Raw genomic sequence first — 25,695 nt, forward strand, 5'->3', positions numbered from 1 at the left:
CATCCATCCATCCATCCATCCATCCATCCATCCATTCATCCATCCATCCATCCATCCATCCATCCATCCATCCATCCATCCATCCATCCATCCATCCATCCATACATCCATACATCCATACATCCATCCATCCATACATACATCCATCCATCCATCCATACATACATACATACATACATACATCCATCCATCCATACATCCATCCATACATCCATCCATACATCATCCCACTTCTTCCTTTTCAGGTTTCAGGTTGGCTTTTATGTATGTGAATGTTTCTATAAAGTGCCCTGAGACAACTTTGTTGTGATTTGGCGCTATATAAATAAACTGAATTGAACTGAAATTGAATCTTCTTCTATGCACATTTTCATACTGTGCCTAAAAATATGGAAGAAAACCATCAAACGTGCTACATGGTTGGATGGAGTGATACAGAAGTAACAACGTCTCAGGATGTGAGTGACAGCTTGTTTTTTTCTGAAGCAGAAGTGCTTCATGTCTGAGGCCTGGGACAGCCTGTCCCCTGCCTGAGGACAAACTGCGAGCTTTTTCCAAACATTATTTTTGTTCCAAGTTCATTTCAACACCGGGTCAGTCGGATGTGAATGGATTAAAGGAATTCACTTCCTTCCAAAGAAGCGATGGAGCCGGAAGTGATGGAAACATGTTGGGTGTTTTCTTGGATAAATCTGAGCAGCTGATATTTCAACAAGCTGTCCACACAGGTCGCAGAGTGGGTGAGCTGCTTTTATTCTGTTGGAAATGATATATTTGGCTTGTCAGGACATATCCCCCCCCCCCCCCCCCCCACACACACACACACACACACACGCCCTCCAGTATGTAAATCTATCTGACATTTACCCCCCACTGAGTGTTCTTCTGGTGATCAGGTGTGCGTACGCGCGCGCGTGTGTGTAAGGATGTGTGTGCGTGCGCGCACGAGCCCAGACTCGACCATGTGACACACCATCAGAGTCGTCCAGCCTTCTTTTAGCAGGATCTTGTTACTGGCTGCTCTCCCCGCGCCGCTGAGCCCAGTCCCTCTGCACCAATCACTGCCTGCCTCTACGTGCGTGAACACACATTCTGAAACACGCGCACGCACGCGCGCTCTCTAAGGGTGACACATAGCTCCGCTCCTCTGTGCGCTGCCTTCACATGCGTCCCGGCCGACTCCTGCGCTGGCTCCGTCAACATGAGCCTGCTCGTCCCGGTCCCATCCGCACGGTGCCCCCCCACCGCCTGACCGCGCCGGAACCGTGAGACACAGAGGGAGGGAGACAGAGTCCTCCTCATCTGTCCCTCTTAAAAAAAACAAACAAAAAAAAAAAACACCTTTCTCTCACGGAGAGGACAACCGGCTTGTCGTTTCGGCATCTCTCCTCCCCTCTCCTCCCCCTCCTCTTGTTCTTCCTGCACCCCCCCTCCTCCTGTTAGTGTCGCTCTCTCCCGGTTTGAAGGAGAAGCCGGAGAGCCAACTCGTGCTGTTGTGGAATTACATCCATTTTTTGGCATTTTTATTTTATTTTATTTTACCCCTCTTCCTGCTGGGTGTTGGTGGCGCGCAGCTGCTGTGCGCTCCTGCAGATTGCGCTGAATGGTGGATTTGGCGAACATGGAGACGGTGGAGAAGGAATGCGGGGCCCTCGGGGGTCTATTCCAGGCGATTGTCAACGACATGAAGGTAAATATGTCCTTTTTTATTTTGAGCTCGTGACACTGGAGCTGCGGTGGCTCCACACACGCGCTTCCCCGGATCAGGATGAAGCCGGGTGTCACAACCTTCAGGCCTAAACGCGTGCACGCACACCTCTTCTAATCTTATAGTTTGATTGTTTCATGGAATCATGATGACAGATGGTTAATGGCACCGTTTTGCATGAGGTGATGCTGCAGGCTGAACTACCCCCCACCCCCACAGTCCAGCTCCACCACCCCAGATTACTGGCTGCGCATGCAAACATCAGTGCATCCATTTTCGGACGCGCTCCACAGATGAGCACTGAGCACCGCGCGCAGCTCCATGTTCCGACCCGGGTTCATCAGCACGTCTGTCATATTTGAGTTGAGTTGTGATGTGCGCACGTGGCCTCCATCAACGCTTTATATGGGACTATATTGTTTCTCCTGTCAGAAGGAGGTGTAGACGTGATCGTGGCTCTCAGCCTCTGATTGCAGCGTCATTGATGTGTCGTCAGCCTGATCTCCGGCAAGAAAAAAATAAAATAAAAAAATAAAAAACACTGAAGGCGTGAGAAGCCAGCAGAGACACGGATCCTCTCTGGTCCTTGTGCCTGTCTGTGTGGAGGGTCTGTCTGTCTCATCTGCATGACTCTCATGATGTGCTCGCAGCTCTAGGAGGACACAGGTTCCTTCTGTCTGTGGCAGTCACACAAGAAGACAAAACTGCACATCAGCTCTGATAAATGATTAAAGACTGCTCCTAGATACAGACTCAATGTTTATATAGCCCATATGGAGAAAAAAAAGGAAAGGCCACCCACTAGTTTTACATGTGAAGAGATAACAAAAAGCACACGACATATTGCACATTGCCATTATTTATTAAACAAAAAAAACAAACCCAAAAGGGAAAAGCTGTGTGTTAAAAATATCCACCCCTACAGCCAATTTAAGATTTCAGAAAGTACAGCAAAGCATGCATGCTATTAAATGGTAACTCTAAAATGTCCCTGTGAGTGAGAGTGAATGGTTGTTGTTTGTCTCTGTGCCCCTTTGATGGACTTGTAACCTGTCCAAGGTGTACCTGGCCACTCACAGTCAGTGACTGCTGGATATGGGCACCAGTGACCCTACAAACTGGAAAGGAAGGAGGGGGTAATTGGATGGACAGATGGAAAGTAGCCGCCAGGATCAAATGCACCTGATTGATGAGCAAACATGACCACCTCTATGAAACGGGGAGTTTTGTCACTTTGCTTATCTGGATCACAGAGATTAACACAAGACAAAAAGGAAAGACATCAGCAATAATCTCAGAGAAGCAATGGTTGCTGCCGGTCAATCTTTGTCTTTTGAACATGAAACCAAGAGATGTTTATCCATGACTGACAGCAGCATGTTTGTATAAAACTATCAGTATATCAGCACAGGCACTTCATAGCAACTGTCAAGCACGGTGGTGGGAGGCTGATGATTTTGACTTGTTTTGCAGCCTCAGGATCTGGGCACAGTGCAGTCATTAGGTGCACCATGAACACCTCTGTAGACCAGAGTACTCTAGAGACCATCTGTCCCCACCATCACAGACATCTGCACCTCCAGATGCAGGAAGAGGGCCACCTGCATCATGAAGGACTCCACTCACCCAGCACACACACTTTTTGCCCCGCTTCCCTCAGGAAGGAGGTTGAGGAGCATTAAGTGTAGAACCACTAGACTGAGGAACAGCTTCTACCCTGAGGCTGTTAGACTCATAAATCTCTAACCAGAAAAATCATTGTAATGCTACTTTAATGGTTGATATGCCACTTTGTTTGTGCTGCTGATTATCCATGCTGCTGATTTTAATCCTTAAAGCTGTATTCATACCCATCTGCTCACAACAGACTCATGTTCAGGCTGCTGTTTAATACACTATATTATAGTATTATTGTTTAGTGCATGTCTTACTGTTTCTTTTTAATATTTTATATTTTTGCTATTTTTGGGTGTTACTGGGACCTTGAGTACACAATTCTGTTCCACCTCATGTACCACATGTGATACGAATGACAATAAAGAACCTTGGACCTTGAGAAATTTGTCCAAGATTTAGCTTTAGCTTGGCTGAAACTGGGTCATGAAACAGAACAGTGATCCCACACAACTTCAAAACTACAACAACTGACTGTAAAAAAAAAAAAATGTCAAGGTGTTCCAATAATTCAATGAAAGTCCAGACCTCATCTGTCTGAATAGGTTGATGGCCTCCACTTGTAGAAAATATTATCATTACAGCAGCACAAGCAGACACTAAATGTTGGATAAATATCTAAAAGATGCTAGATTGGTAGTGATTTAAGCTTTTACTGTACACAGCTCTTCTAACAAGCTGATTTTATCTGTTTTGTCTCTGAATTTTATAGAAAGTGACTCATACTCATTCAGTTTTTACACCTTTGTTCAGAGCCCTTTAGTTTACAGGCTTCTCTTTACATCTTCATGTCTCCGACTTTGTTTCATCTATTATTCATTTGTGCTCCAGTAACCGTCCTGTTTATGTTATCCAGCACTCTCTGAAGTATATGAGCCATTGGGCTAAAAACGTGCTGCTGTGATCAGAAATGGGTGAATTCCTGAAGCTTCAAGGAGGAAGAAGCCTTGTGAGCAGAGTCACTGAGGGGCCGTTTACACGGTGTGTATTTGGGGTGAAACTGCATCTTTTTCTCTGCTGTTCGGCTGTTCATTTACATGACAGTAGCCACCCTCGTTGAATCCAGAGGTTTTTCAACCCACCTCTCAGAGTGGAGGTTTTCTGATGGACCGCCCGCTGATGTGTCAACATTTTCCGCAGAGGTGTTAAAGCGCATGCACACTACAGGCTATTACTATGTCTACGCACGCGCGAACCAACGGCTTATTTCTATCAATAACAATGGTGGCGAAGTATAACATGCTGCTTTCTCTGCTTCGACTGATGGGTTATATTTTGGGTCTCATAGTTAATCTACGACTGAATGTAGCTGCTGTGACCAACATCTGTGTTGGGAAGAGACGCCAGTCAGATCGAGTTAGAAATCGTCATTTATTGAACGAGCCGTCGAGGCAGGCGTCACGCATTGCGCTGGACTATAACATGCTAAATGTGCTAAATAGTAACAGTTTAACAATAATAAACAATATTTCTGTTATGCAATGAAGCTATCTGAGCTAAATGAAACTATCTGGACATTATTTAATTCAAGTTATGTGACTTAAATGATGATGTAGAACACATCACGTCATTAGTTGAAAATGAAGACATCAGATTTAATTTTTATTTATTCATTCAACACCACAAACTGTATGTCACACAAACACAGATAAGAAAACTGAACACTATTAAAAACCTGTTAACTATAAACTTCATGAACTGTACTCTTCCTCTCTGTTGCCATCCTGGATACTGATGCCATGCTGTTTATCTGGCTTGTTCAGGTTCTCACTCCTTTGCATATGTAGCATAAAACATTGAATGGATTGGAAAAAAGAACTGAGGGGACGTTCAAGTGAATGGTTGCTCCAACATCTTTCTCTTCGACGTCTTCCTGCAACGCCGACCTTCGGGCCGAGGTGTACTCTTGTATGGAACCGGTCCACCTCTGGTGGGAGGACAGCTTCTCCTCGCAGGAAAAATAAAATAAATCTCAGTTGGTTGTTGTGTACACAAAGTAAACACAAGCAAATATTATCCAGAACGTGGATCTACCTGCTGTAGCATTGCTCGACAGCTACTCATTAGCACCGGCGTGAGCAGACCGACATCATCCTCGTCAGTTCTTGTCCGCTCAGCGACCGGTGTCGAGCTGTTAGACGAAGCGGTCCCGTTTGGCATCAAATCCGTCGACTCGTATCCAAAATCCAGCTTTAAGTTTTGTTGTTACTGGGCTATCAGCCCAGATGAAGGACCTTACAGACAGCTGCCCCATGCATTAGGTAAATGTACAAAATTCACAGCGCCAACTAATGACCCGGCATGGTAACTACAGCAGATTCGGGGGGAGTTCTGCAGTTCCATATAAATAACAAAACCGCTCTGTGTCCATGCAGATTTTTTTCTGTTTCCCCCTGCCGTGTCCGTGTAAATGGGGCCTGAGTCATCCGCCTCACTGAGGCTCAGCAGAAAACAATGGTTTTAAATCAGTGTTTACTGCTCACCCCGATGTTTACGGCCTTTACCAGATGAAACAAATGAACATGTAGATTTTTTATTTTGCTTTTCAAAAAAAAAAAATCATTGCCGTAGTTTTTTAATTTGATGTCAGAAATGTATAACAAAAAAAGTTGATATATACCTCCTGATATTTTCACTGTCAGGATCAGTCACCTGCTCTTCCATCATCTGCCACTTGTTTTCTCAAATTATATTTAACGTTTTGATTTAAATTCAAATGAACAAAACTCAAAAAAGCTTGAATCAGGATGTTATTTCAGAGTGAATTAGGTTTTTCAAAATTCTGTCTAATTTCAGTTCACTCACTGACATTTGTCATCATATTTGCAGAACTATTAAAAAGAGCTAAATCAGAAAAATAAAATTTGATGACTTTTTCCTTGAACATGGAAAAACATGTTAGGAATCTGAAAGGATCTAAATGAAACAATTAGTTGTGGACTGCTGGATCTAGACAACCTCAGGAACCTCTCTGGCATAAAAACGTGACAAACATAAATCTATTTTTCCCATATGGGCAAGGATGGTCTGAGTCTCTTGGCATAAAAAGTGTATGAACAGGTAAGACACAGCAGACAGTGAGTTTTCTATTTCTCCTTGATTTGTGCCCTCCAAATGAATTATTCATCGACTCGGTTATAAAAACATGCACCTCATTAAGTTGGCTGAACAAACAAGCAGAAAACAGACAGACTGAGCCAGCTGCTGTAAAATCTCTGTCCATACTATTAACTCGGGCTGTTATAGATGATCAATACCTGATCAATATATTTACAGAGTTATATATTCTTTCAACAGTTTGATGATAATGTCAATAACTTGAATGAGACAAATTGTTGAGTAATAAAAAAGTAAAAGAAGATTCAACAAATGGAGTAGAACAAATGATTTGTCTTGAGTTGTTTACTGAGTGGTGGCACGGCTGAACAGTGGTTGGAGCTGTTGCTTCTCAATAAAAAGGTCACAGGATCGACTCCCAGTCTTTCATCTTTCTGGGTGGTGTTTGCATGTTCTCTCAGTGCACATATATATATTCTATCAGAACAAAAACATGCATGTTAGGTTAATTGGTAACTCTAAACTGCCCCTAAGTGTGAATGGTTGTTTCATTTGTCTCCATGTGGCCCTGTGAAGGAGCGCCTCTCACTCAGCTCCCATGTGAAAACAGGATGGATGGTTGTTTCACTAAATGACGGTCAGTTCAAGTGGATGAGCTGAATAAGAAATGTAGAATAAGTACAAAGATGTCAATGATGGATGAAACAAGCATGAAGATGGAGAGTTTATTCCAGATTCTCGTTGGTGTCAAATTGTCTTATGGGTTCACAACAAGAACCAAAGTGTTGTACATTAGTGTCAGCAGAATCGATTTACGGTGATTAGAAAGTACTTTTTCTTCCTCTTTTTTGTCATCTTCCTGTTTCTCCTCCTGCTCCTCCCTTCCTCTTTCGTGCCTCAGCTGGTCCTCCACCCAGTGTGGTCTTTACCTTCATGTATTGTGCGTTATACACACCATGAGAATCTTCACCAGCACATGGCTGTGGTTAGTTCCAAGTTGCACAAAATATGTATTAAAAATAAAGACTAAATTATATTGTGAGGTGAGCTGTTGTTGCTTTTGGCAACAAATAACTCAGTTTCACAGATAAAAAATAAAATAAAATAAATAACAGCATGAATATCAAATCAATCAATTCATATGTTGAACTTCTTTGAGCGAATGAACACCAACACACAACAAGTCAACTGAGTTTGGATCCCATCAGAAGTAGTGATATTGAAGAGAACCTGACATGGTTTATTTAGTTTTTACTTTTTGATTCTTTGTACTCTCTGGAGCTGCTTTACACAGTACAAAGTATAAGGTTTTGGTCTGATGTTTAAAGGTTAGGGTTTGGAATTATGGCCTGCGTTAAAACATTCTCTGTAAAAAGTCCATGAAAATTATTATTATTTTTTCTGGATTGCCAGCAGCAAAGACGCACAGATACAAAACTGGACTGCAGACAGGTCAGTTTGTCAGTCTGAAGCAAAGATGTAAGATGTGTGGGTTGTGGAGGCGATGTTTGATCTTTAACGACCATGGACCTCATGGAAAAGAAAGTGAAATTATTAGCATCTCATCAAATTCAGTTAACGCCTCACCATCAGTGATAGCTTCACACAAGTCACCCTCTTCACAGAAACTGAACCCTTGTAAACTCTTGTATTTTACCTATCATGGAGAGATAGCCTGCTAATGTACAAAAAAGTGCTCCATAAAGCTAGAACTTTGTATTATTCATCATTAATTGATGAGAATAAAAATAACCCAAGGTTCTTTTTCAGTACCATAGCTGGTCTAATGAAAAATCCTGTCTGTTTTGAGTTGCTTTGAAATACAGAGACTGTACTTTCATTATGACATGCACTTAGATCTAAAAGACCTTTTAGATCCTTTTAGGATTTTCTTTCAAGATTCATATCTTCCATGTCCTCTAGGCTTAATGAATTAAATTCTCTTCAGATCAGTTTATTTATATTGTGCCAAGTCCCAACAGAAGTTAGTTCAGGGCACTGAACAAAAATATTCACATACATTATAAATGCCAATTAGAAAACTTCTATCTAAGGAAGGAAGCCAGCAGATTGCATTGAGTCTTCATTTTGTCACAGTCTCCCATCTTTACAACATAAAGTTTTGAGGTTCAAGTCTCTTTTATTTATTTTTTTAAACTAAGGCTTTAAAAAAATAAGGGTACAAATTTCAACCAGGTACTGCATTACCAATAAAACTGTCCCCTGCAGCTTGTCCATCGTGTCTTTAAAGCTAGCAGAGGATGTTTCTAGGTTGCAACATTCATCATCAGTGATGCGAAATTGTGTTTAGAATAAAAATCCCTTTACAAAGCCTAATCAAAATTTCTTTGAAGCAGGACTTAACACCTAATTTAGAATTTAAAATTCAATCATAATTGTGACAAGGTCATGAAGCAGTCATGACATGGTCTGAAGGAGTCGTGCCAGAGATGGGTGCATTGATCAAGGTGTCTTAGAAAATAGTAAGAAAAACTGTCTGGCTAGTACCACGACAGGCGCTGTATCATGACTACCTTCACAACATTTTTTTTTTCCAGTTTGCCGCCAATAGAACTTCTACCAATTGCTTGGTAGAAGTTTTAAAAATCAAGTGGAAAAAACGTGTTTTCATTTAGAAACAAAACGCAGAACACATTTACATTTTTTAGAAGCTTTTGCACAACTGGCACATTCAAGAGAAAAATTAGTTTCCATCAGACTTAGAAAATACTTTTTTTTAAAAATTACTATAGTTTATTTTTGCCTTTTGTGTTTCCAGCTGTTCTCGAAGCACAATCTTTAGTATCTCAAAGCAAATGTAAAATTCACGAGTTGCGGTAATTTAAAACTTATTGTCTCATTGGTTAAATACAAAATGACCAAGATCCTAGACCAAGAGAACTTGAAGGTATGTGTTAGTATTTTTACTGAAACTACCCATTGTTGTACATCTTTTCAAAAGCTTGCAACAAATCTGTCATATGACTTAACGCAGAAGCTGCTCTGTGGAGGCATATCATTAGAACCAGTCTGTGGTGAGTGTTTTGTGTCTCTGTGGTCCAGGGAACTTCCCAACAAATAGTTGTTGTGGAGACATGTTAACAGAAAGTGAGGGAAAACAGCTCTCTCATCCTTGGAGCTTCTCTGGGTCCATCCAGTCCTGGTTTCATCAGAACCAAGACTTTATTGTAGAGGATATGTTGAATGTTCAACTTTTATAAAGCACAATTAATGATTAATGAAAGGTTTGTAATGTTTGGATTTTATGCTGTAATAAGTCGAAGAAACTCAAATAATCTGCTGTTTGTGCTTTCAGGTTAGAATGTAAATGTGAGTGGACATCCATCAGGAGAGTTACAACATTTCTGTTAGCCAAAAGAACTGACTTAAAAGCCATATTGTGACTGCTTTATTTTTAAGGAGACACTTGTTATTCTGTTGTGTGTTGTAGTGCAAAGCTTCAAAACAATCTGTTAAGGTACAGAAAGTATGTTCACATTCATGTCTTTTACATTAAAAATATGTGGCTTTTTCATAAACTCATTTTGCTTGAATTCCTAACATTTTACCATTGGTTTAATATCGGTAACATTAGTAAGTAAGTAAACTTTTTTTATATAGCATATAGCACATATAGACTGGGGCATGTCATACCACAGTCTGGGGGCTACAGCCTGAAAGAACAGGTCGCCCCGAGTTTTAAACCAGGTCTTAGGGACCTTTAGGAGCATAATTAAACACTTTCTCCTTTAAGGTGTTGCATATTGGGGCATAAATATAATACAACCTTTAACATGGGTGTTTGTTCATCTATATAGTTTGATTGGGGAATGGTGGCGCAGAGGTTAGAGAAGGTGGGCCTGTGATCGGAAGATCGCCAGTTCAACTACCAGTACCGATAACATCAAAATGTGGGTTGGAAAGGTGAAGTACCCACACCTGCCTCTACCCTCATTTTCCCCACCCTGGGCCCTTTAACAAGGCCCTTAACCCCCACCATTTGCTTCCTTGGGCATCCTAGGTGGCAGCCCTCTGCTCCACACAGAGGGCTGTGGTAGCTCGGTGGTCTGTGGTTGCATCAGGAAGGGCATTTGGCGTAAGAACAATTGTCGAGTCTTCATGCGAGTTAGTTCGCTGCAGCCACCCCTAAAGAAGGGAGCAGCCGGTGGCAAAAAAATGGTAGCATGAGAACAATAATTTAGAAGTAGAAAACATTTAGGACATTTATCGATTTTCCAAGGGTGACATTTTTGCAAGTTCAACCTGAGGTCAGACTGTGCAATAGTCAGAAACTGCAAGAGAGAGAGAGACATTAACAAACAAGAATAGCATATCATATTCTACAAGACCTAGTTAACATAATAAAACTTGGTTTGAGCATAATTAAAAAAAAGGTTTTGTTTTAAGCAGCTTATAGGAGAAATTATTATAATCTTAAACTACCTATTACCAGCTGTGAAGCACGGTGGTGGAGGGCTAATGATTTGTACTCATTCTGCAACTTTAAAATCAGTGCATTTGTTAAGAAAATGCGTTGATTTTTTTTTACCAAGAAATGTGGTAATTATTTTTGTGCTAAAATTTGTCTCAACTTGTGTCATCCATCCATCCATCCATCCATCCATTATCTTTACCCGTTTATTCCATTTTGGGTCACGGGGGTCGCTGGTGCCCATGTCCAGCAATCACTGTGCGAGGGGCGGGGGACACCCTGGACTGGTCGCAAGTCCATCACAGGGCCACATAGAGACAAACGAGACAAACAACCATTCACTCTCTCACTCACACCTAGGGACAATTTAGAGTTACCAATCAGCCTAACATGCATGTTTTTGGTCTGTGGGAGGAAACCGGAGTACCCGGGGAAAACCCACGCATGCACGGAGAGAACATGCAAACTCCGCCCAGAAGGCACCTGGACCGGGGTTTGAACCAGGGACCTGTTCGCTGAGAGGCAGCAGCTCTACCAGTTGCGCCACCGTGCTGCCCTTGTGTCATACAAGTGAACACAATTAAGTCTAAAGCAAAATATCTTAAGAAAACAAGAAGTGTTGCAGTGAGATGCTGTAACAACTGAATACAAATGTGATGGACTTGAAATACTTGTGAGTTTGAAAAAGTTCAGAAAACAGTCATGGAAGTTTATGCTCCTAAACATGCTATTGAATCTCATGGTGAACCTCACGTTTCACACTCTGCTGTTGCTAGCTTTTTATCAAAACTATTTATATAAGTTGCTTTAACTTTTTATCTGTTACAAGATCACAGAAAATCTATTTTCATGTTAAGTCTTGTGATTATGTGTGAAACTGAATATTTAGTTTGTAAAGAAGCTGCAGTTGTTGAAAAGTTGGAATCCTTCCATCCATCCATCCATCCGTCCATCCGTCCATCCATCCATATCTTTAGCACTTCCTCTTTTTTGGGTCACTGGTACCCATAACCAGCAGTCGCTGTGCGCTGGCGGTGGACACACTGGACAGGTCTCCAGTCCATCACAGTTACACATAAGTTATGTTTACATGGACATAAGTAATCGGATTAAACGGCCATTCGGAATAAAAATGCATCATGTAAAACGCCCCATTCAGATTATTTGTTTGTTGATTCAGCTCGATCCGAATGAATTTGTAATCTGAATGAGACGGGTGGTTTATGCCAATTCATAATCTGAACGGTGTGCATATAAACACTTAATCTGTTCATTTTTTTCAGATTGTGAAAAACTGACCTAACTGCACATGTGTGACCTATGTCTACCTCATGTATTTCCGCCTGGTAGATGCTAATAATATTAGCATGTCAGGGAAGCAAAACTGGTCAATGAGCAACACCACATTTCTAATAGAAATTTGAAAGAGCTCAAAGTGATCTGTATTACCTGTAGCTCAGTCACACCTCTCCACCCGCATTAAAACCTGTCACGGGTCCATTTTGGGTGCTCAGGTTTGTTTATGTTCATCACAGAGGTAAAACTTCTTCTCAGTGTTTTTTGTAAAGAGCATTTACCACTCTGCGCATGTCAGTACTTCTTTTCGTAATAAAAGCCTGCTGCATTTAAACGCTCGTCGTGAATGAATTGTGCCCATATAAACGATACATTCGAATTATTTAATCCGAAAACATTTCAATCCAGTCAAATAATTTTGCGCATGTAAACATAGCTATTGAGACAAATGAGACAAACAACCATTCACACTCTCACCTCGGGTCAATTTAGAGTTACCAATCAGCCTATACATGTTTTTGGTCTGTGGGAGGAAACCAGAGTACCCGGAGAAAACCAACACATGCACAGAGAGAACATGCAAACTCCACACAGAAACACCAAAGTTCACGCTCCATAATCCATCCAGAAAGGTCCTAGGGTGGGATTCGATCCAGCGACCTTTTTGCTGAGAGGCTGCAGCTCTACCAACTGAGCCACCATGCCGCCCTTCATTGGAGTCATGAATAAAAAAATCTATTTTAGATTTTTACCCAGAATAAAAAACAATATGTAAAACCTGTTTTGATATCACAACGTGCCAACAGAATCATAGTGCATGTAAAGGTGCATCTCCCTCGTTAGAGCCTGTTAAAATCTGAGGTCATTTGGAGCCCGAGGCTTATTAGAGCCGATGTAGATGAATGGGAAGGACTAGTTGTCAGAGGCAAAGAGGTTGCTTGGTAGTAAGCCAAGACAGTCTTTGTTGGGCCTGTCAAAGCCTTCTCGTCAGCCTCAGCTGTTCACTGTAAAACACACTGATCATTATGAACAGGCCAGAGACTGGCACAGACAATAACAATGAAAGGCGCAAATCAATATTTTCTTGTTCAACTCAGAAAGAAAGTGGAAGAAAAGAAAAACGTCTTCATGCTCTAAATATCTGATTTTCACATGTGCCTTTTATATCTGTGTGGGGGTGGGGGGTTGAATGATCAGTGAACTGCAGAACTCATTTGTTCAATGGTTTATAATACTCAACGCTGGTTTCCTATGTCAAAGATGATGGAGTTTAACAGTACAAACAATATCCACAGATTCACATGAGGGTAATGTTTGATAACACAACATGAGCAGCAAAATGGTTCATAAGTTATGGCAATCGTCTTACAGACTAATTGCTGTAAGCTAATAGTCATCAGCTTACAGCAAAGAGGCCTGTTTAATTACGGTTTAGAGCAGCAATACTTTTGGATATAAAAAACAAACTTGTGAAATTAAAGAAAGAATTGTGGTCCTTGCTGGTGTCTTGATGAGATCTTCAGATGTATGTTAGGAATGCTGCAATTTTCCTATCATAAGTAATAAAGTTCTTTAGGTGGTGAGGGTTTTTGTTCATATACAGAACCTTTGTAGCAAAGTTGTGGTGGTTTACTTAGGTGGTAGCATTTTAAAGTCTTAGGTGGAGCATAGTGGCAGCATGTCCATGATGTGGGGCCTGCTTGCACTGGTGTGGCTATCTGAAGCAGGACTGGCCTTGTTGACCTTACAGTTTGACCATAACCAAGATTGCAACGAGGTTATGAAAACAACAGCACACACATGCCCCTTTTCCACAGTTCCTCCTTGGCCCCGCTTTACCCTGCTCAGGCCGGTTCCGTGTTCTTTTCCACAGGGCCTTCTTCGGGGAACTGGCCTGTTTTTTCAGTACATACTTCTCTGCAGTTCCATTGAGGCCAAGCAGGACCTTAAAATGTGACGTCAGCGCACTGACGGTTACTGATTGGTCAGGGGGCGGAGTCATTGGTTGGAGGGGGGAGTTTCAGAAACGTCCACCGCAACCCAATCTGCCATTTTCTTTTTAACTTGCCATTAGAAACAATCTGAATCCAGAGGAGCATATTTTGGAGTATTTTGAAGGTATAAATAAACAATAATGTCAGGAGTGTAACAATACATCAATTTAAATCGATATATCGATTACATGATTAATGATTCAATTATATCAAGGCAAAACTAAAACATTGATTCATATTGTCATCTTTAAAACACACTTTTATTTTTAAATTCCCAAGGCACGTCTGTGTCACCATTTCCGTGTGTGGCTGCACTCTGCGGCCGCCTCAGCAACATGGCAGACGAGGCAGAAAACAGAGATAATGAAATTCACTCTCCTGCTGGATTTACATCAACAATGTGGAAATATTTTGGATTCCACCAGGAGGACGGCTCAACAGACAAAACTCATGTCGTATGCAACAGGTGTCAGTGTGAGTTAAAATACTTGGGAAACACAACAAATTTGGCCGTTCACCTGAAGAAGAAACACGGCATTGGTAGCCATGTTATGTAAGCTCAATATATGTTTTTGTTTATTTATAACCGAAAGGTAATCAGTCCATTTCTAAGTTAACTGGTTTTAAAAAAATGCACTTAAACATGAGACTTGTGAGACTGTACTGAACAGGTCATTTATTTTTATTTGTTCATTAATTAAGAAAAAAACTATTTTTTTATTTAAATGCCTGGTGCCTGTAATAACAAAAATAAAATGGTTAAATCATATTTGAATTGAGGGGCAGCACGGTGGCGCAACTGGTAGAGCTGCTGCCTCTCAGCGAGCAGGTCCCTGGTTCAAACCCCGGTCCAGGGGCCTTTCTGGGTGGAGTTTGCATGTTCTCTCCGTGAATGCGTGGGTTTTCTCCGGGTACTCCGGTTTCCTCCCACAGTCCAAAAACATGCATGTTAGGCTGATTGGTAACTCTAAATTGTCCCTAGGTGTGAGTGAGAGAGTGAATGTTTGTTTGTCTCCATGTGGCCCTGTGATGGACTTGCGACCCGTCCAGGGTGTACCCCGCCCCTCGCACAGTGATTGCTGGACATGGGCACCAGCGACCCCCGTGACCCAAAATGGAATAAGCGGGTAAAGAAAATGGATGGATGGATATTTGAATTGTTTTTTCTAAATGTATTTATATGTAAATGAGATGGGCATTTGATATCGCAATATATCGATCACGGTCTTGTGAATCAAAAATAATCGAAATCGTATCGCGACAGACTTTGTGATATCGAGAAAAATCGTATTGTCATACAAACAAATCAATATAATATCGTATCGTGGTAAAGCTGGTCATGTACACCCCTAGTCACAACTGTGGTCAAATGCTGAAGTTCAGGCATTTTGTATTTGCTTGCTTATGAAAAAGTTCAGAGCGAGCTAGATGGAACAACATATAATGAGAATGTTTTTAAAGCGGTGTCGGTGCGTTGATAATAATGATCCGCCCACTAAAGTGGCACTAATGGGTACTGTGGATACAGAAAATGAAGCGATCCAACCTGTACCGGCCCAATAAGGGCTGAGCTGAGCAGGACCCATGGAAAAGAGGCAATTGTAATAGAAGTGGAGTGGCGTGATATTCTAACATAGGCATGTCCAAACTGGTCCTCAAGGGCCACTATCCTGCATGTTTTACTTGTTTCTCTGTTCCAACACACCTGATTCAGTGATTGGATTACCTCTTCATGTTCTGCAGAAGCCTGTTAATCCCCCTTGATTCAAATCAGGTGTGGTGGAGCGGAAAAACTCCTAAAACAGTGTTCCCCAATCCTGGTCTTTAAAGACCACTATCCTACATGATTTAGACGTTTCCTAGATTCAACACACCTGATTTGAATCAATGAGTGTTTAATAGGCCTCTCCAGAACCTGAAGCGCAGGGAAATAACTGAAACGTAGGATAGTGGCCCTCGAGGACCAGTCTGGACATCCCTGTTAAAGAGCATAATGAGGGAGTGGAAGAAACAAGAAACAGTTGATGAGAGAGCAAAGAACAAAGCTCCATCATGATTCTCTCTAAAGTGAAGAAAGTTTTCCGGTCCAATCATCTTCCAACAGGTTGTGTAGGTCATGGAGGGAAGAGGGTATTAGCGACGCTAAAAATAAACTCTTTTATGTTTAGTTCTTTAGTCTAAAACAAATCCTACTTTCCTTCATAAACTCTAATTTTTATCCCCCATACCTGCTGTTATAAAGTAGCATGAGATTGTGCACATTTATTGTGTAACATTTTGCATTGCACAACATTTTTATGTCAGGCCAGATGTCTCTCTGATAGGATGTAAATGAGGTCTTTTCTTGCAGCACACTGCCACAACAACACACAGATGGTTTCCTCTATGTCCTCGTCACTGAGTATAGATTGGAATTAACTGCTGCTCTTCATCAATTATGCAGCAAAGCAGCCCCTGTCTCATCATCTTCATGCTGATTCGGTTCCCTCTGAACCACACCTCCAGCCCCTGTGGTTGGATAATTGTTTTACTCAGGTGGATGGAATTTTGGAGAGATGAAATGTGGATACATCAAGAGTGTTTACAGCTGATATAGAATAGGCTAAGTTGAGATTTTGTACATTGCATATTAATCAGAATTTCAATTACTTAAAAAAAAAAGAAAAAAAAAAAGAACAATGGCATGCGGTAGATAATTCTAAAGCGTTCACAAACTTTCTAGCACCACTGTATGTTCTAGCTTATTTTTATTCAATCTGAAAGGCCATCATCCAGTGTCAAACAAGTATTATTGTCATAAAATTGTGATTATATCTAAAAATATGATAATAATAAATGGTAATATCAGCACTTGTCAGTATTTACTACAGGATTGCTGTTACTGTGTTAGTGAAATGGTGCAGAGAAAACCAATTCTTGCAGGGTGACATGGCAACATTTAATACTGTCTTTGTGGGTAACATATCCATCCCCATCCTTCATAAAAAAAATTACTTTGATCCATTTTTTTAAAACTCCAAGCCAGCTGATTTTGCATATGAAGCACTGTGAGATTAGCCACTTTTGTTTGATTCTTGTGATTTTTTTATGTGGGAATTGGCTTGGTTATAAAACAGAAAAAAGAGCTAATCCCCACATCCCTCGCTGCCTGCCTCCACCTATTCCCCCTCTCCCTCTGTCTCTCTTGCTGGATTTCCTCTGTTTTTCTGTCTTGCTGTGGGGGAAACAAAGGGAACAAAAGAACGAGAGGAGACAGTAAGCTCTTCGTCCACTGTAGTGTGTGCTGGAGTGGGGCTCTCAATAGAAAGCTGGACAGACTGGGCGGACTGGAGCTATGAGAACTAGGCCAGAGGACTGTTGACAGCACCCTTGAGTCTAGAGTCATGATGGGATGAAATGAAGGATTACTATGTATTGGAGAGAGAAGATGAGAAAGGAAAGAACAATAAACTGCAAAATATCAAGATTTTTTTCTTGGTGAGACTTTATGGTATTTGTAAAATATGATCCGACAAAACAACTGTTTTGCTCTGTTGAACTTCTCTTAATTATGTAATAAATAAATTCAATTCAGTGTATTTATAAAGCACCAAGTCACAACAGAAGTCATCTCAGGGTACTGAACAGAAACATTCACATACATTATAAAAGCCAATTAGTAAAAGTTATCTATCTAGGAAGCCAGCAGATTGCATTGAATCTTCACTTCGTTGCAGTCTCCCATCCTGAGCAAGCATGTAGGCAACAGTGGAAAGGGAAAAACTCCATTTTTACAGGAAGAAACCTCCAACAGAACCAGCCTCAGAATGAGTGGCCATCTCCTTCAACCGGCTGTGTTTGAGAGGACAGAAAGGAGAAACAAACAAACACAGAATGACAGGTCCAGGTGTACTTTCTATTGGAAAAAAGACAAAAACTACATTAAAGATAGAAATAATTACAAATACAAACAAAGTAGAGCAAGTAAAGACAGCAGCAGAGTGAGCAAATGTGGTCAATTTGACCTCCAGCAGTCTAATCCTATAGGAGCATAGCTCACTCTAGGGATAGCTCAGGAAACCCAAGCTGACCCTAACTCAACCACCACCTCTGTTCCTATAAACTTGGACTCGCTTCAGCCATATCTTAAGCAGTCTGTTAAAAATCTCATGATGATTTTAGACTCTGACTTCAAGTTTGACAAACAAATCAACTCTGTTCTGCAGAAAATCTTCTTCCAATTAAGGCAAGTGGCTAAGCTCAAGCCAGTGTTGTCCAGACCCAACCTTGAGTAACCATACCTTTATCATGACCTGATTGGATTACTGTAGTGCACTCTATGCTGGGGTGAGCCAGGCCTCTATCTCGCATCCAGTTCATCCAGAATGCTGCTGTGCAGCTCTTAACTGGAACTCATAGGTTTGACCATATTACTCCAGTTCTGTCCTCCCTTCACTGGCTCCCTGTGCGTACTAGAATCAACTTTAAAATTCTTTTGTTGACCTTCAAGTGACTAAATGGCCTCTTTATCTCTCTGAGCTACTGGAACCATATGTTCTCTCTCAGGCCCTGAGATCATCAGATCAGCTGCTTTGGGTTGTTCCAAAAACAAGATTGAAGCTCAGAGGTGATCAGGCATTTTCAGTCATGGGCCCCAAACTTTGGAACAATCTGCCCTCCAACACTAGGCAGGACACCTCCTTTCATGTGTTCAAATCTCTGCTAAAAACACATCTGTTTTCTCTGGAATTGCACACAGTGTGAGTTGATTTAGTATTTTTTTGTTACGTATTCCTGTTTTTAATGCTTTTAATTCATTTTTCAGTATTATCAGTGTCGTTTTTTTTCTATTAATTTTACTGTTATTTATGTTATTGTTAAGCATTTTGGTAACAGCTTCTGTTTTAAATGTGCTCTATAAATAAAAGTGACCTGACAATACTTAAGTCATTCCATTTTGATAAATCCTATACCTGTAGACCTAGGGCTAAACACAATGACTTCAGTCTTCTGATTGTTAAAACTTAAGAAATTTGAAGCTATCTATGTCTTAATGTCGTCTAGACATTTTAGGAGAGGGTGAATGGGGCAAGCACTAGCTGGTTTCAAAGGCAGGTAAATCTGACAATCATCAGCATAACAATGGGATGAAAACCATGTTTCCTCAGGATAGACTCCAGAGGAAGCAAATACATTGAGAACAGAAGGGGTCTAAGAATCAAGCTATGTGGGACCCCGCAGGAAAGAGGTATTGAAGCAGATACATTATTACCAACCTTGACACAAAAACTCCTGTCACTCAGGTATGAGTGGAACCATTCTAATGCACCACCTGCAATCCCAGCCCAGTATTCCAGCTGCAATATAAGGATACTGTGGTCAACAGTATCAAAAGCAGCAGTAAGGTCAAGGAGAACAAGTACCACAAATTGACCAAAATCATTTGATACCAGAATGTCATTACAAACCCTCGCTAATGCTGTTTCAGTGCTGTGAAGTTGCTTAAAACCAGACTGAAAGATCTCAAAAATTCTGTTCTCATTCAAAAACTCATTTAATTGAATAAAAACTATTTACTCCAGGATTTTGGACAGAAAGGGAAGTTGGTCAGAAATTTGAGCAAGCTGAAGGGTCAAGTCCAGGTTTCTTAATTAATGGATTAAGTACTACTACTTGTCTTAAAAAGTAGTAGTATTATTAGTTGTCTGTTTCCATTAAAATATGTACATGTTGGATTTAACTGGTTCAGTTAATTCTCATGACTCTTACATACAGAGTATTTTGCAGAACCATTTAGGAGGTTCTCTGTTGAACGTGTTTGAAAAAGAGCAGAAACTTTAAAAGAAGATATTCTGGCAAGAATAAAAAACGTTTCAAGGTCAAAGGAAAACATTCTAACCTAGTCAATAAATAGATGCTGCCATCATTGGATGTTGTCATGCACCTCACTTTTAGCATTGCATACCACTTGCTGTTTTACATGCAAACATTTTCATTTGCAGGGTGTTAAATCCTGCCGTTTTGTTAAAGCTGGTCGTATCTTGGAGATGAAGATGAAGTGTCTTACATCTGGTTCTTGATGGACTATATGAGTATTATTTATTTGTATAATGAATATACAATTATATATTTGTATATGATATATATATATATATATATATATATATAATTGTATATGAATATAATGTATCATTTATTAATATTTATTTGTTGTAGTGTATCTAGTTTTGGAAGAAGCTTTGTTTAGCTCACGATGTCCAAGACAAATTTCCCTTTGGGGACAATAAAGTATATATCTATCTATCAATGTAATATTAGAGGCTAACCTCAAATGTTATTTTAATTTGTTGCCTTAAGCTTAATTTAAGCTCTTTTTTTCCTCATTTAGCTTTAGGGTAGTATCTGACTCAGGTGCACCTGTTCACAAATAACATTTGCAAGGGAATCTCCAAAATGTCTCTGAAGTTTTTGGGGGGTTCTCTGTTTCCTTGTGCGAGTCAAAGAGTTTCACATTCTTGTTGCTTGAATTTTGAACAACAAACAGAATGAAAATCTTTGTTCCACAAGTTTTTTCTCAGAATAGTCACAGTTGTTGCAGACATCTCAAACCCTTCTCAAGTTAGCTTCTGTAAGTTTAGTAAGCAAGTGCTATGTGTTGTCATCATTGTATGTTCCCATACAATGATGAAATTGGTTGTCAGCATTTAACTCATTGCACCTGAGATACACCGAGGTGGAGCAGTGGGTAGTTATGTAAGCACCTGGGGAGCAACTAGGGATAAGTTGTCTTGCTCAGGGACACCATGTCATGTGGGCATGGCCAGGAGCTGAGCCACGATTTTCTGGTTCCAAGTTGGTTGCCCTACCTATTACACCATCTCGGCCCCTATAGAGCACTGAAGCTGTATTTTGATACATGCAGTCTTTGACAAAACACATTATAGAATACAGCCATGAATTTCCAGGTGTAAAAAAACCACCAATAACAACTACAGTATTAAAAACTGATGACTGAATCTGCTAATTTTCATTTCTAAAGTATACGCTATTAGAACCATGATGGGTAAAAAGCAGACCAACACAGGTATGGGGTGTAATTGTTTGATGCAGTGTATGCAAACGGTTTTTTATCAGCTTTGCTTGTTAAACTTTTACACATCTTTTTAACACACTGTAGTGACTGGATGCCATCTGTAGTTTTGAACTGCTTGTTAGATGTTTTTGATCAGAGTCTGGATGTTTTCTACCAAAAAAAGCCTGACTGAGCACTTTAAGTAATCTTTATAAAATAGGCAGCGGTACAGGAAGCAGGATGGAGGGTGGTATATGCAGGGAAATGAAAGGCAATAAAACTCAAATTGTGTTTTATAAAGAGAACAGAAAAATAGTTTGGCTGCATACGTTTGTGCAGCTTCTGAGTGTTTTACATTGAACCAAATTCGGTTGTAAACCACTGAGTTGGACTAACGGTGAAATAAGGCAGTGATCAAGTGGTTTGGTGATGTTACGCTGAGACAGCCAGTGTAAAGTGTGTGTTCATGAGTGTATGCTCAAGAGGTAATCATGCATGCTGTGCTGAGGGTTTTTTTTGTGACACAGGAAGTGGTGATGTAATAGTTGACAATCCCAAAGACTTTTCACACAGTCAGTGTCTCCCTCTCAAAGTCTTTCACTTGACAATGTGTTTGCCCTTTGGTGTCATGGCTGCAGACTTCAAGCCGTCTTGTTGAAACAAATGCACACTTTAACCTAAAGTACTTGAGCATTTTAACATCTTTAAAAGCGGAATTTATATATATATATATATATATATATATATACAGTAAATACATGATAGATATTGGAACAAAAAAGCAGCCTCTCCCAGATGAATCCTTTCTTGAAACAAAGGATACCCTTGAGACATCAGAAGCCAAATGATAAATAAATGCAGCATGTTAAGTCCAACAAACTGTCCAGATGACCTGACTGAAAATTGTTGGATTGCATACCTGGATTATTGAGCATGGACTTTGTTGACATGTTAAGTCAGAATTCCTTAAACCAAGTCAAATATACTACACAATATTACATGTATTTCTTAGTTACAGCAGTTTTAGTCTTTTTTTGTGCAAATTAGCACAAAACAATAAAAACAAACGCGCAAAGGAATGTAGGGCCATCATCAGACTGCATCACACTCAAGGTCCTCTTCACACAGGATCTCACTGCAGTGTAAACATGTAACCAGAACTTGGATGGTCTCTGCAAGCTTTTGTAGAGGTCTTTAGGTACATAAGAAAACTGTGATAGAAGTTTCTGATCTGATAAGACCAAAATAGTTATGAGCATGTACAAAATTTCCATGGCAAAGGGGAATTAGTTCATTGTGGCAACAGCCTATTCCTAATTGGGGATCACACAGACATAGGTGGCTTGACTGTCAAAATGTACAGCAGTGTAGTGAGTCACGTGAGGTACGTGTCACTTGTTGTATGACAAATATATGAATTATATATGCATACGATATTCACGAGTTCTTCATTTTTCTGACTGTAAATGTCGTGCATTGAATTTAACAGAAATGTAACGAGAGACGTTATTTATCTTTGACCCATCAAATGAATGGAATCATTTATTTTCAGAATCAAAGTTTAACATCAAACATTTACATTAATTTGGCAAAATATGAAAATAATAACAGACAGTTTCACAGAAAATGAACTTCAAATCACTCGGCGGTGATTTGAGGACTTTGCTTAAGATATTTCTAAAATATCTGTACTGATTTATGAGAGAGAGGTGGGTTTTAGAGTGAAAGGAGATTATCTTACAGAGAACTGTGTGAGGGAAGTTTAATCTGTTTAACCAGAAATTGCACGCTTCGTCAGATCCTCAGCCCGTCCACGGTACACTTGAGTCGAAGAGGAAATCTTTACCTGGTTTGACGATAGATCAGCTCAGTAAGAGTCCTTCAGACTGTTTCAGCGCCTCCGTTCAGAACAGCTAGAAATCCTCGGAGAGTCGTGCGTGGTTAGTTCAAACAGAAGTATAATCCCAAACGTCCCTGGTTCTTCATAACTCCAAACTCTTCATAACCGGCTGCATCTCTTAGAACTCTCATTCTCTTGGAATTCTGGAATTCATAATTCTCTATTCTCCTGGACTCTGGAATTCATAATTCTCTATTCTCTATTCTATGAACTGAGAAGTTGCCACATTTTATTTGGGTCGACTTCCTGTTCAATTTAGAGCTTTCTGATTCGTGGAAGGACCAGAAAGAGGAGTGGATTTGTGACGTAAGATGTTATCATAAGTCAAGGATTGTTTACAACATACAGAAAAGATTATTGCAGCAACAGCAGACTTTCTGGAGTCTACTCTTGGTAATCTTCTGAAAAAGTTTAAACATGACATTTCTTCTTCAGTAAACATTTTAGTTGACCGAAGACCAACCTTTCACATACTTACGACAGCTTGCTCATTTCAGACAGAAAATCAAGAAAGGCATATTCAGGTGATTTCTTCTCTGAATGAGGAACAAAAATCATTACTTACTGTTTATGTAAAATGAAAATTAGTAGTTCTTTTCAACCTGTAAAGCATTGAGTGAACTAACACAATTTGATTATCAAAACATTTGTAAGACAGTAATGATTATAAAGAATTGTCTTTTCTGCTTGATTAATTCAAGAAAGAAAGTTCATCAGATGGCCCAGACTCATTCAGATCAATGAAAATAACAGTCTCTGTCCATCTGGTAGATTTGAGGTCATCTGGTTCACTACAGCAGGATTAATTAGCCACACTGGCCTTGTGCCAAGGCTACACCTTTGATTATGACATGAATATGCCATGTATATCCAAGGATTCAAGGTTCTTTGTCATTCGCACCCCATGTGGTACATGTGGTGGAACGAAATTATGTAAACAGGGTCCCAGTTATTATCCAAGAAATTATCCATTAATTATGCATTATCCAAAAAAGTCAGACTTGGCTTGGTGGTGAGGGTGAATGGTAAATGGACTGTACTTAAATAGCACCTTTCCATCTTATCAAGATACTCAAAGTGCTTTACACTAGAATCTGTGCCCTCATTTACCCATTCATACAGCACTCTACTAGATCTCTACAAAGATTAGTCAGTGTTTTATCATATTCATACACTGATGGGACACACATTGGAGTCAATGAGGGGTTCAGTGTCTTGCCCAGGGACACTTCATCACGTGAATAACCTCCAACTCTGCAGTGGAGGACAACTGCTGTAACCATTCAGCTGCTGCTGCCCCTAATTTTCTATTGAGGGCTGTCTTTCAACAGATCACTGCGAGGTAGCTGCTCTGCCACTTACGAAACCCTGATCCAGAATCAGGTTGTCTGTTAGTCATTTAGCAGTGCACCCCCATCAAACATGCGATGTGCATCTGGCTAGGTGCAGCCGCGGTTCGGACGCACCTCGTCCCGGTCGCGGGTGACTCTCCGCACCAGCCGGAGCCGGCTATCAGAGACCAACAGAGGATCCGCGGCACTTTGATATCGTCGCGTCTAGGCAGCATTCTGACTTAGAGGCATTAAGTCATAATCCTACAGATGGTCGCTTCGACCCATTGGCTCCTCAACCAAGCACATGCACCAAATGTCTGAATCTGCGGTTCCTCTCATCTGAGTAGGATTACTGTTGCAACAACATGATCAGTAGGGTCAAACTAACCTGTCTCATAATGGTCTAAGTCACATGTGTCAAACTCAAGGCCTGGGGGCCAAATGTGGCCTTCGTTGACATCTTATCTGGCCCCCAAGATGTAATTTTAAATGTAAAATACTTTTATCTCTTTAATATTTTTCATTAATCTTTGATTATGATGTCAAAAGTGCAACCGAGAACATCAAATGAGACCAATCAAACTCTTGCTGAGGAACCTGCAACCATGAAAAGACGTTGGGTATCTGACTTGAGTTAATGAAGATTCTGAAACCAGCCCTTAGTTTGAAAAAAGGTTTTAATTTTGGCCCCATTTTGTAAGTGGGTTTGACACCAGTGAAGAAAAGCAGGGATGCAGATAAGGGAAAAATCTATTTGACAAGGACTAAAAGTGTAGCATCATGATTGCTTTCACACTGTAAGATGGTATCAAAGATTTATGATTCAGCCATCTTCTAGTAGCTTGTGTTTTTGGGGGTCAGTCTGAAGGAGGCCTACCAGGAGTCAAAATGTGCATTTATACGTCAGAACAGCTAAAGAGTGGAGCGTCACTTGACTGTGAAACAGAACAAAGTTTATTAAATGTTACCTTTTATTCATTTTAATAAATATTTAGTTCAATGCTGGCAATTAAAGTAGTTAAAGTTTATGAAACTATTCAAACATGCTCTGAACATTTTCTGTGATGATTACATGATATACATTGTTGGAGCCTAAATGCAGTTTATAATGGTTAACAAATGTACCTATATAGTTTTGAGTTCATAGGTGATACACTAAAATTCATTTATAAAGATATCCATCCATCCATTATCTTTACCCACTTATTCCATTTTGGGTCACGGGGGTCGCTGGTGCCCATGTCCAGCA

At 40.4% G+C, this 25,695-nt stretch overlaps 1 protein-coding gene across 1 annotated transcript in view; it reads left to right on the forward strand.

The window, feature by feature from the left end:
- The first annotated feature begins 1,556 nt into the window (after positions 1–1,556).
- Positions 1,557–25,695, forward strand: part of mtss1lb (MTSS I-BAR domain containing 2b) — an 87,485-nt gene continuing 63,346 nt past the window's right edge. Inside the window, exon 1 of the mRNA XM_037691262.1 lies at positions 1,557–1,690. Coding sequence (XP_037547190.1) covers positions 1,604–1,690 — 87 coding nt within the window. The 5' untranslated portion in view covers positions 1,557–1,603. The remainder of the gene's footprint in view (positions 1,691–25,695) is intronic.

Source organism: Nematolebias whitei, chromosome 2 (genome assembly GCF_014905685.2).
Source record: "Nematolebias whitei isolate Nwh7 chromosome 2, NemWhi1, whole genome shotgun sequence".
Classification (NCBI taxonomy): domain Eukaryota; kingdom Metazoa; phylum Chordata; class Actinopteri; order Cyprinodontiformes; family Rivulidae; genus Nematolebias; species Nematolebias whitei.